We start from the raw sequence: 12,838 nt of genomic DNA, 5'->3' as shown, positions 1-12,838 counted from the left end.
CCCACGCGATTTTTGACAATTCCATGTGGATTTTCTGCTTCTCATTGACTGCATTGATTTTCGCAGGCAGAATCCACCTGAAGGAAGCTTTTTTTCCCCGTTAGCGGAACCCATAGATTTCTATGGAGAGACATTTTTTCCACATGGATTCTGACACAGATTCAGCAGCAAAATCCTCACCAAAAAACTCTCTGTGAATGGACCCTAAGAATCCTCTGAGATTTGAAAGAAGGGTCTGCTTTATTTATTTTAATTTTTTTTCACAGAATAATGAAAAATGGACATAACGATCACTTTTGCAATGTCTCTCACACATACAAATACATTGAATTCAATGTGTCACTTCACATGTCTGTTCACAGCTGTCAAAAAAACTGAAATGTATCTGTAACATCTCTGCCTGTTCGGGTCTCTGCGCCACCCTCTGCTCGCATGGTGCGGCGCAGGAGGTGTGTGCAGTTTGATAATTTGCTTAGAGTTTTTAGTCGCACTGTGTGAACTCAGCTCTAGTTCTTTAATTGAATTTGCACCACACCCGTCTTCTGCCCTTGTCTGCCTCTGTCCATGAAGTAGTTAAATTTGGTCTTGCCCTGTGATTGACAGCCTGCCTTCCTGTCAGGTCCAGGGCGGGTTTATCCTCCCCTATGTAGTCTTGGCTCACATTCACACTGGTGCCTGTTATTGCCTCATGCTTGCTGGCTTCTCTTGCTGTTTATTTACTTGTATTCTTATCCTTGACCTCTGGCTTTCCCTACTGACTATTCTTTTGGACTCCGATTTGGCACTGCATTGCTCGACTGTTACCGAACCCTGGCTAGCTGACCTCCCTTTGTTGTTGTTCATCTTGTCTGCGTTTTGTGTATCACATATATAGGAAGGGATCGTCTTAGAGTTGCCGCCTATTACGTAGGATAGGGCCTGGCAATAGGAAGGGACAGTGGGGGGCTTCAACTTAGGGCTCACTGTCCCTTGTGCCCCTTCCTCCAGGGTTCTCCAGCAGCTTCTGGGGAATTGTCATCTAGCTATTCCCTAACTGTATCATGTTTGTCCATTAAAGCAATCATTGATAGTCATAGAAATTCAGGGGTTCTATAATGGCCATTTGGTCATCAAAAATCTGCACTTGAACAGTTCATGGTCTGCAGTGTGTATAAGGCCTCAAGTCACTCGTCACAGGCGGGTGTGAGATGGCTGTGAAAAATGGACGTTTATCAAGGTCATTCTGCACCTTGGTCATGTGAATATAGCCTAACTCTTTGGGGTCAATTCTGAAGTTCATTTGAGTAGAATAAGGCCTAAGTATACGACGGTATTTTCTATCCACAGTTCTGGATAAAAGTAGGGACTCATTCATTTCTATGAGTATGGGCTCATAGAAATGAATGAGTCCCTAGAGATGAACGAGTACTATTCGAAACGGCCGTTTCCAATAGCACGCACCCATAGGAATGTATGGAAGCGGCCGGCACGCAGGGGCAAAGTCTGCGTGCCATTCATTCCTATGGGTGCGTTCTATTCGAAATGGGAGTTTCAAATAGTACTCGTTCATCTCTACTCACAACCAATTTTTTTGTGTGTCCGTGTCATGTACATGAACTTCAAATTACGAAGCATGGGCTATTCTTGGCCGCATATGGGACACAGTAAAGGCGATCATACAAGTCTTTTTAAGAATCCGTGACTGCGGATAACATGTTTTTTTGGGGGCAGTAAAAACCACAATTGTTTTGTGCATGAGGCTAAGCTGCAATACCAGATGTGGCAATTTTCTGATAACATAAAACCCCTTTAGTGCTTAATAATAAACTATACTATAATCTACTCTATAAAGTAGTGCCTTGCATTTTACCTTTTACATTTCTGTGCTGCGCAGATTAATTGGCGTAAACTTGTCTTTTAAAGCAATAAATGCTTTTTACAAGTGTTGGGATTGGAGTCCCAGATGGTAATTTAACGTCAATTTGTGTAAGGGCTAATGTACAGCGCTACATAGCAATCATACACTTGTAGACATGTACGGAACAAACCGGCGGCGGCTGCTGATTGGTTGCCATTAGTTACTTGTTCCAACATATCAGTAAATTATAACTTCCATGTTAAAATATTAAAGTGTTATTTATGGAAGCCTATCCGGAATACTTTACACGCCCATCAGGTATGGTGTGTGAACAGTGGTCTATACTTCATGCTGCTCCTCTTTATACTACTGCTGAGTTTAGCTCTTTTATGTTTCTATTCCATGCACTGTACTTAGATGGTCTTATCAATACAGTATATCCTTTTCAGAGCTATAATATTTCACGTATTGTTCTCTTCATTCACTTTTTATAGTGTCTTTTTTGTCTTTATTTTTTTTTTAAAGTTGCAAAGAAAAAAACCCAAAAAACCTATACTCACTTCCTCATTTCGCTACAGATCTAGTACTGATGTTCCAACATCCCAACAACTCATTTAAAGGGAGTCTGTCACCAGAACCCAGCCTGTCAACCAACGAAGTTCTGCAGATAGATAGGTTACCCCTCATTCACATCTGCGTTTGGTAATCCGTTTGGGGAGTCTGCATGGGGACCCCCTGAATGGACTACCAAACGCACTGGCAAGCGGTGTGCTGTGAAAGCTCATGGAACCCATAGACTATAATGGGGTCCCTGTGCTTTGTGAGCGCAGCCCGCACGAATGATGCGGACATGAAAGTAGATCACGAAGTACTTTTCTTTCCGCATGGCCGCAAAATTACGGGCGCAAAATTATGCGGCGTATACGCTCGTAACTCCCGTTGAAATCAATGGGATCTTTTTGAGCACGCAAACTGCTGACATGCGTATACGTACCAGATTGCACTCCACTTTACTACGTGTGAATTCTCCCTTATTCTTATATACCAGCTTGGACAGCTTGGGAGAATAGCATTGTGTTTCCAGTGCAATATCAGAAATATTAGGGATGTGCATGATACTCTGGTATAGATGCCAACTAAATCTACCATGGCTGGGTCACCCCTTGTCCTCCTTGGCTTAGAGCTAAAGTAAAAAATATCCATCTCCATTAGACTAGGATCTAGAGGAATGACATCTGCCATGTCTGTGTGATATTGGAGAACATTAACTATATGTTATTGCCCATATACAGTGTTACAATAAAGTCACTTCCAGGTGCCTTATTATAATGGTGAACTTGAATGCCATTGTACCCACTAAACAACTCCCCGAAGTGTCATTGAGGATGAAAAATGGCTCGGCACCAATCTGTCAGCCAGCTATTAACCATTTAGCATAGCAGATAGGGGTCACATGGCATCGTTCCCAGCAGCTGTCACTACTTTGAAGTCATTGGGGATGGGGGTATGTGCTTCATCTGGGCTCTGGTACCATGCACTGTAGTGGGCAAAGTTATACATGCACCATGCACAAAATATCACCTTCTAGGTAAATTAGTAGCAGTTTTAATATTTTGCCCAATTTAAAAAATTTTGGCATATTTAACCCTCCTCAAAATCTGCCTCAAAAATCGCCTCCTCCATTGGGCAGAATCTGCTTGAAGATAGTTCATGATCATGACGCTTTTTTTCCTCTAGCTGAAAAAATCAGCTAGATGTAAAAATCCGCCTGACCTCAATTGAAGCGAATAAGGAAGTTGGGAGGCATGTTAGGAGACCTCCGGTCTTCACATTCATGTGGATCTTACTTTAGCATATGCCACCTTCCATTTACATAAGACACTCAAGAATCCACCATTGTTGTGATCACCAGAGGTCCTAGCAGTCGGACCCCCAGCGTTCAGGCAGGGTTGTATCCTGTGGATAATGGATAAGTGTGACTAGCTGTGTCCATTTATTTGTACTGACTTTATGGAGACAGCCTAGTACAGGGGTAGGGAATAGAGATGAGCGAACACTAAAATGTTCGAGGTTCGAAATTCGATTCGAACAGCCGCTCACTGTTCGAGTGTTCGAATGGGTTTCGAACCCCATTATAGTCTATGGGGAACATAAACTCGTTAAGGGGGAAACCCAAATTCGTGTCTGGAGGGTCACCAAGTCCACTATGACACCCCAGGAAATGATACCAACACCCTGGAGTGACACTGGGACAGCAGGGGAAGCATGTCTGGGGGCATAAAAGTCACTTTATTTCATGGAAATCCCTGTCAGTTTGCGATTTTCGCAAGCTAACTTTTCCCCATAGAAATGCATTGGCCAGTGCTGATTGGCCAGAGTACGGAACTCGACCAATCAGCGCTGGCTCTGCTGGAGGAGGCGGAGTCTAAGATCGCTCCACACCAGTCTCCATTCAGGTCCGACCTTAGACTCCGCCTCCTCCAGCAGAGCCAGCGCTGATTGGCCGAATTCCGTACTCTGGCCAATCAGCGCTGGCCAATGCATTCTATTAGCCCGATGAAGTAGAGCTGAATGTGTGTGCTAAGCACACACATTCAGCACTGCTTCATCACGCCAATACAATGCATTAGCCAGTGCTGATTGGCCAGAGTACGGAATTCGGCCAATCAGCGCTGGCTCTGCTGGAGGAGGCGGAGTCTAAGATCGCTCCACACCAGTCTCCATTCAGGTCCGACCTTAGACTCCGCCTCCTCCGGCAGAGCCAGCGCTGATTGGCCGAAGGCTGGCCAATGCATTCCTATGCGAATGCAGAGACTTAGTAGTGCTGAGTCAGTTTTGCTCAACTACACATCTGATGCACACTCGGCACTGCTACATCAGATGTAGCAATCTGATGTAGCAGAGCCGAGGGTGCACTAGAACCCCTGTGCAAACTCAGTTCACGCTAATAGAATGCATTGGCCAGCGCTGATTGGCCAATGCATTCTATTAGCCCGATGAAGTAGAGCTGAATGTGTGTGCTAAGCACACACATTCAGCACTGCTTCATCACGCCAATACAATGCATTAGCCAGTGCTGATTGGCCAGAGTACGGAATTCGGCCAATCAGCGCTGGCTCTGCTGGAGGAGGCGGAGTCTAAGATCGCTCCACACCAGTCTCCATTCAGGTCCGACCTTAGACTCCGCCTCCTCCAGCAGAGCCAGCGCTGATTGGCCGAATTCCGTACTCTGGCCAATCAGCACTGGCTAATGCATTGTATTGGCGTGATGAAGCAGTGCTGAATGAGTGTGCTTAGCACACACATTCAGCTCTACTTCATCAGGCTAATAGAATACATTGGCCAATCAGCGCTGGCCAATGCATTCTATTAGCTTGATGAAGCAGAGTGTGCACAAGGGTTCAAGCGCACCCTCGGCTCTGATGTAGCAGAGCTGAGGGTGCACAAGGGTTCAAGTGCACCCTCGGCTCTCCTACATCAGAGCCGAGGGTGCGCTTGAACCCTTGTGCAGCCTCGGCTCTGCTACATCAGAGCCGAGGGTGCGCTTGAACCCTTGTGCACACTCTGCTTCATCAAGCTAATAGAATGCATTGGCCAGCGCTGATTGGCCAGAGTACGGAATTCGGCCAATCAGCGCTGGCCAATGCATCCCTATGGGAAAAAGTTTATCTCACAAAAATCACAATTACACACCCGATAGAGCCCCAAAAAGTTATTTTTAATAACATTCCCCCCTAAATAAAGGTTATCCCTAGCTATCCCTGCCTGTACAGCTATCCCTGTCTCATAGTCACAAAGTTCACATTCTCATATGACCCGGATTTGAAATCCACTATTCGTCTAAAATGGAGGTCACCTGATTTCGGCAGCCAATGACTTTTTCCAATTTTTTTCAATGCCCCCGGTGTCGTAGTTCCTGTCCCACCTCCCCTGCGCTGTTATTGGTGCAAAAAAGGCGCCAGGGAAGGTGGGAGGGGAATCGAATTTTGGCGCACTTTACCACGCGGTGTTCGATTCGATTCGAACATGGCGAACACCCTGATATCCGATCGAACATGTGTTCGATAGAACACTGTTCGCTCATCTCTAGTAGGGAACCTTCGGCTCTCCAGCTGCTGTGAAACTACAACTCCCAAAATGCTCCATTCACCTCCATGGGAGTTCCAAGAACAGCAGAGCAGGTATGCATGCTGGGAGTTGTAGTTTTGCAACAGCTGGAGAGCCGTACGTTCCCTACCCCTGGCCTAGTAGATTGGACATGGTCTTATTCTCCACATGCATGGAGGTTTGTTGACCATATATGTCAAACGTTTCGTTAGTAAAAATTGGACCCTTTAAGTCCTACCCCTGGGACAGCTTCCAGCCTGTCCAGACACCCAATTTTTGAGAACAAGGCAAACTTGCCTGGATTGTCACTGGACAGCCTTATTACTTTTGAGATTTTTGCTGAATTTATGGCGAATGGTTTGGATCGTTCCTTATACGCTACCACAGTGCAGGAACATACCCTTCTAAATAGTGAACCCCGATAGTGCAGGGAGTGGGGGTGAAATATCGCAATCCTGCTTGACATCCGGTGCAGGCGCTGTAGTGGCGGCCATGTTGGTTTTGACTAAATTCTCTCTGAAACAGATGCACCGGTAATTGAGAAACAACTAAATAGACTTTTTAACAACTTGTCGACTGAATGACTCCTACTCACCGGTGACGATTCTTATTCATGATTAGATAAATCACATCTCCGGGAATAGCGTTTTGATCTGCTAACAATACGGCCCATGTATGTATCACACTTAGTATAAATCACATTTGCCTTTCATTGCGGAGATGAATATCAGTCTATTATCTGCGATGTCTACACACGCTCAACTCCGACATTTGCTTTTTACCTTAAACTGGAAATGACTTTAATTTGGACGCAGCAATAAATTCTGAGCATTATTTCCTCCCGATGACATTTTATAAGGGGCTTTACATTATTGGAGCTGCCAGGATGCTTATTCATTGTGAGATCTCTTACACTTCAGTGACTACCGCCAGAAGCCTGGAATATAAATGTTGTGTCTGCAGCAGAGCTGTCCGTCGTCTTCTCTTAAAGGAGAATGCCATTATAAATCCAATTTACCCATTTGGGCTCCAGGCATATGCCAGTGTATTATAATGGGTCTATGCATGGATCTGTAAGGGTGTGTTCACATGTAGGAATTGGGAGCTGATTTTTAGGCAGGCTCCAAATTCTACCTCCATTCATTTCAGTGGGAGACAGAAGCTGATTTTGAATAAAGAGCTAGCTGAAAAAAAAGAAGAATCTTCAGGAAGAATCTTACTAAAATGCTCATTGGAATGAATGGGAGGCAGATTTGGGAGCTGTTTTTGAAGCCGATTTTCAGAATCCGCATCAAATTCCTGAAATTTTCTGCCTGACAAATTCAGTCAATTTTGCAGTGATCTCTGAAAGTGGACCACCACAGAAGTACCCTGACTAGGGTTGAGCGATCGGGAAAGATCGGATTCCAATCAGCGATCGAGCAAATTTCATGATCGGGATCGGCCGGAAAATTATCACAAATTTGATTTTAACATCGATCCTGAAATCTCAAGATCGGCTCAACCACAACCCTGACAGAAACTCAGCAGTGTGTCCATGGCCCACCCCTGTGTGACACCAGACTACACATGCCAGACAAAAATTGCTATGTTGCTCTACATCTTTGCGTGTAATGTGTATGTGCAGGGGTGTAACTTGAGGAGGTGCAGAGGGTACAGTCACACTGGAGCCCAGGAACCTTAGGGAGCCCATAAGCACTGGTATCAGTATTGAGATTGCAGCTTCCATCTGGCCCATAAACCAAGGAGACCCACAGATTACCATAACCACACTAAGGTGGATTAAACACCTCAGCACCCGTAACCATCACTATCAAGAATTCACTGTAGGGATGAGGACAAATGTAAAATGTATGTCTGGCTTTGATATTACTCCTGTCAGCACTGAGCTATCTAAGCTATGTGGCCAAGTAATAACATAAACAGCGCCTAAGATTCCTATTTTGAACACATTAGCCACCTTGGACCTTTTGTTCCCAAAATGAATTGCCTGTATAAATTATGGTTAATGGTGTAGAGTCATGCTCCTCTGCTTCACCAAAATCCTTAAATGAAGTGTGTACTGTGAGAGCGGCCATAATACTAGATTTATTCTTCCGAATGTCGATCTTTGTCCTGTTAAGTGTGACCCCTAGTGGCAAGTAGTGGGAGTGCTCAGTGCGTTTATTTATAATATATATACTCACCGGCCACTTTATTAGGTACACCATGCTAGTAACGGGTTGGACCCCCTTTTGCCTTCAGAACTGCCTCAATTCTTCGTGGCATAGATTCAACAAGGTGCTGGAAGCATTCCTCAGAGATTTTGGTCCATATTGACATGATGGCATCACACAGTTGCCGCAGATTTGTCGGCTGCACATCCATGATGCGAATCTCCCGTTCCACCACATCCCAAAGATGCTCTATTGGATTGAGATCTGGTGACTGTGGAGGCCATTGGAGTACAATTAACTCATTGTCATGTTCAAGAAACCAGTCTGAGATGATTCCAGCTTTATGACATGGCATTGCATTATCCTGCTGAAAGTAGCCATCAGATGTTGGGTACATTGTGGTCATAAAGGGATGGACATGGTCAGCAACAATACTCAGGTAGGCTTTGGCATTGCAACGATGCTCAATTGGTACCAAGGGGTCCAAAGAGTGCCAAGAAAATATTCCCCACACCATGACACCACCACCACCAGCCTGAACCGTTGATACAAGGCAGGATGGATCCATGCTTTCATGTTGTTGACGCCAAATTCTGACCCTACCATCCGAATGTTGCAGCAGAAATCGAGACTCATCAGACCAGGCAACGTTTTTCCAATCTTCAATTGTCCAATTTCGATGAGCTTGTGCAAATTGTAGCCTCAGTTTCCTGTTCTTAGCTGAAAGGAGTGGCACCCGGTGTGGTCTTCTGCTGCTGTAGCCCATCTGCCTCAAAGTTCGACGTACTGTGCGTTCAGAGATGCTCTTCTGGCTACCTTGGTTGTAACGGGTGGCTATTTGAGTCACTGTTGCCTTTCTATCAGCTCGAACCAGTCTGGCCATTCTCCTCTGACCTCTGGCATCAACAACGCATTTCCGCCCACAGAACTGCCGCTCACTGGATGTTTTTTCTTTTTCGGACCATTCTCTGTAAACCCTAGAGATGGTTGTGTGTGAAAATCCCAGTAGATCAGCAGTTTCTGAAATACTCAGACCAGCCCTTCTGGCACCACCAACCATGCCACGTTCAAAGGCACTCAAATCACCTTTCTTCCCCATACTGATGCTCGGTTTGAACTGCAGGAGATTGTCTTGACCATGTCTACATGCCTAAATGCACTGAGTTGCCGCCATGTGATTGGCTGATTAGAAATTAAGTGTTAACGATATATATATATATATATATATATATATATATTATATAATATATATATATATATATATATATATATATATATATAATTTTTTTTTTTTTGTAGCATATACTCATATCAAGAAAACATACATATGCTCCTGGACTATTTTATTTTTGACTCTCTTATCTAAGGGTATTGCTGCTGTAGATTTGTGTGCGTGCATTTGTACCAGCAAAGTAAATAACATTTTCCAAAACCTCATTTATGTGCTGGGGGGGGGGGGGGAAAGCTCAGCAGAAACTGACTTGCAGTTTTTATTTTTTACCTATAAAAAGTCACTTTCTTTTGCAAGTTTTCACCCTTTGCAGTAAAAGTAGTCATTTCCTGCTAAATTCTGACACTCTTTTTTTGGATGTTTTTTTTTCAGCGATGGAATAAGGGGTGGGGTATTGATACGGCCTAGTAGAGGAAAATATTTCATTCCAGCTAGATGTGTTATAACTTCCATAGTGTGAGTTAGATTAAATATGATTAGATTAGATATGTCTCGTATAGGCTGGGGGAGAGGGATCTGTTATGATCCATTTGATGGATCCTTCTATTGTGACCATTTTTTCCACTATTGTCTATGGTAGGTGTAATCCCTTAGGTGTAACACTTTAAATAATAGATCAGATGTTCATCAATAGCAGAACATGTAAAGTTATTATAGGAAGTGGCTGAGGCCCCACATTGTGGAAATGCAGTTTTTTTTGTTTCAGATTTTGCTGCGGCTTTTTGAGTCAAAGCCAAGACTGTATTGAGTAGAAGGTAGAAGTAGAAGAGCTTCCTATATATTTTCCATTCCTCCTTTAGCGATTCTTGGCTTTGGCTCAAAAAAACGCAGCAAAATCTGCAACAAAATAAGCTACATTTCTACAACGTTGGGCCTTAGCTTCAGCTATGTTAACATCTCCATTACAGATTCTGTCAAAAATGGTGGACTATTATCTTTGTCAGATTGCTGCAGGGCAACAGAAATAGAGCGCTGGTGTGAACACAGCCTTACTCTTAGGACTATCTCAAAATAGATGGGGTGCTGGTTGAATTTGACATTTCCATTGCTCACCTTGAGCTGGGCTCTGTTCATCACTCTTGAGCCATGCAGCAGTACATGTGGACTTCTGGACATATACCATGGATAGAAGGCTCTGATATATAGCACGCTGTAAACATACAGTGGCGTGCGCCGCCATTTGGTCCCCATGTTAAAAATAATCTATACTGTTTGCTCTATGCTTTTAGTTGCACAGTCAGCTGCAGTATTCTATATAGCAAGAAATGACTACCAACATACATCAGCTAAGTGGAGTTCAAAAGGACACTTATTTGGCATCTGTAGATGGAACGTAGTGTGACATGATGTAAACAGAGCCTTAGTGTGTGTACTTGGTATTGTTTCTGGATTTGCCTTGCTCAGGTACACCAGCAGTCCCCTGAGCAGATAACAGATTTAGGCAGTTGCATAAGTGGCCCACGCAGCCCTCTGCTTCTTATGTAAACCAACGTGACTGCCAACACAGCCAACCCAAGCAGTCCGTCTGACTCACAAAGACGACACAGATTGTCCTAGCTACATATTGTTTATGGTACAAGCAGATGTAAAAGACATGGCAGTTCACGTACAGGGACAATGAATTCCTGGCTTCAGGAATATTCTCAGCCAATATCACTAAGTTACTAACAAATATATTTAGCTGCTGTTCATAAGATGGCAGAATCAACATTGAAATCAGCGTACGGCGCAGAGTCTGTCTATGCAGAAACTGATGATGTCACCATTGCTACATGCTGCAGTACTGCTGGGTATAAACTGGACAACACGTGGAGGGATTGTAAGCTATCCTGACAATTGGAGATTTCTGTGAGGATGATTGACATACTGAGAGAGAAATATACACACATACAGTAGAGGCAATCCAATAATTGCCATGATGGCTGACAGGAAGGAATATAGCAGTCCCATAGTCACTATTGCAGATAAAGTGGCAAGTAACATTTGTTTCCTAAACTTACTGTATGTGAGGATTAAAGGGGTTGTCCAGTTTCAGCAAATAAATGTTAGTTTGTGTATTGAAAAGTTGTACAATTTTCCAATATACTTTCTATATCAATTCCTCACAGTTTTTTTTAGATCTCTGCTTGCTCTTATTCATTTTGCTTACTGCCAGTGGCTAGAAATTTGACTATAGGTATGTGTTATACAGTTCATGGTCATGTGATATACAGTCCGTGGTCATGTGATATACTCTCCGTGGTCATGTGATATACAGTCCGTGGTCATGTGATTATACAGTCCGTGGTCACGTGATATACAGTCCGTGGTCACGTGATTATACAGTCCGTGGTCATGTGATATACTCTCCGTGGTCATGTGATATACAGTCTGTGGTCATGTGATGGACACACAGGTGCACAACTCATTATAGTCACAATACAGTAATCAGACATCTGCCAGGTAACAAGCTGTGTACCTGTGTCCATCACATGACCATGGACTGTACATCACATGACCATGGACTGTATATCACATGACCATGGACTGTACATCACATGACCATGGACTGTATATCACATGACCATGGACTGTACATCACATGACTATGGACTGATTTTTATCCACTGGTAGTAAGCAGAATGAATGACAGCAAGCAGAGATCTAGAAAAACAGAAGGAATTGATACAGAAAGTATATTGAAAAACATAAAACTTTTTATTATACAAACAATAACTTTGTCTCATATTTGTCTGAAACTGGACAACCCCTTTAAAGACCACGGTCAGATTTTCATGTATAGCTGACAGTACATCAGAAAACATCAGTCCATAGCTACCAATCAGATTCTAGAATTCCATTATATTTCCCATTGCTTTTGTAGCCACTCTTGACTTTGGTTCAAAAAACCACAACAAAAAAAATGCTGCATTTCCACAGTCTGGGGCCTTAACCTTAAGTAAAGGCCACCTGATGCAGAAACACTTATCGTAGGATATTTTTATGTTTTTCCATAGACTTATATGGGCTGGGGAAGGCAAAAATGAAAACCATAGATGAAAGCATTGAAAGTCTTATTTCTGCATTTTTTCACAGCTTTAATCTGCCATTACAATTTTTATAAGAAGTTGGATATTTGCATAAAGTTCACTGTAATAAAGTATTCATCTCTTAATATAATTTTTGTAACTTTTTATGCGTCAAGGTCCCCCTGCTGAAACACTAGAGCCTACAAGACCTTTGCCTACACTTCCACCACGTAGAATACAATCCACATCCGAAAGAAAGCATGAAAGACAACCAAGGCCTCGACCTCCACCTGGAGAAAAGCCTTCCCATCCTGGCAACAGGCCGAATATATGTGATGGAAATTTTAACACTGTCGCCCTTTTTAGAGGAGAAATGTTTGTCTTCAAGGTATTTAAAGGATATAAAACTCAACATGGCGCATTGATGACATGTTATGATACATTGTGAAAGCTGGTTCACCTTAAAATAATTTATATTTCACTTTTATTTTATTTGTAA

General features: G+C 43.2%; 1 protein-coding gene across 1 annotated transcript in view; it reads left to right on the top strand.

Annotated features, from left to right (window-relative positions):
• Positions 1–12,838, top strand: part of MMP24 (matrix metallopeptidase 24) — a 119,459-nt gene that overhangs the window by 99,143 nt on the left and 7,478 nt on the right. The window contains exon 6 of the mRNA XM_075277317.1: positions 12,516–12,727. Within this exon, the coding sequence (XP_075133418.1) occupies positions 12,516–12,727 (212 nt within the window). The remainder of the gene's footprint in view (positions 1–12,515; positions 12,728–12,838) is intronic.

This window comes from Leptodactylus fuscus, chromosome 6, assembly GCF_031893055.1.
Source record: "Leptodactylus fuscus isolate aLepFus1 chromosome 6, aLepFus1.hap2, whole genome shotgun sequence".
NCBI lineage: Eukaryota > Metazoa > Chordata > Amphibia > Anura > Leptodactylidae > Leptodactylus > Leptodactylus fuscus.
The sequence above is the reverse complement of the archived record's forward strand: the minus strand, read 5'-3'. Positions and strand labels throughout refer to the sequence as shown.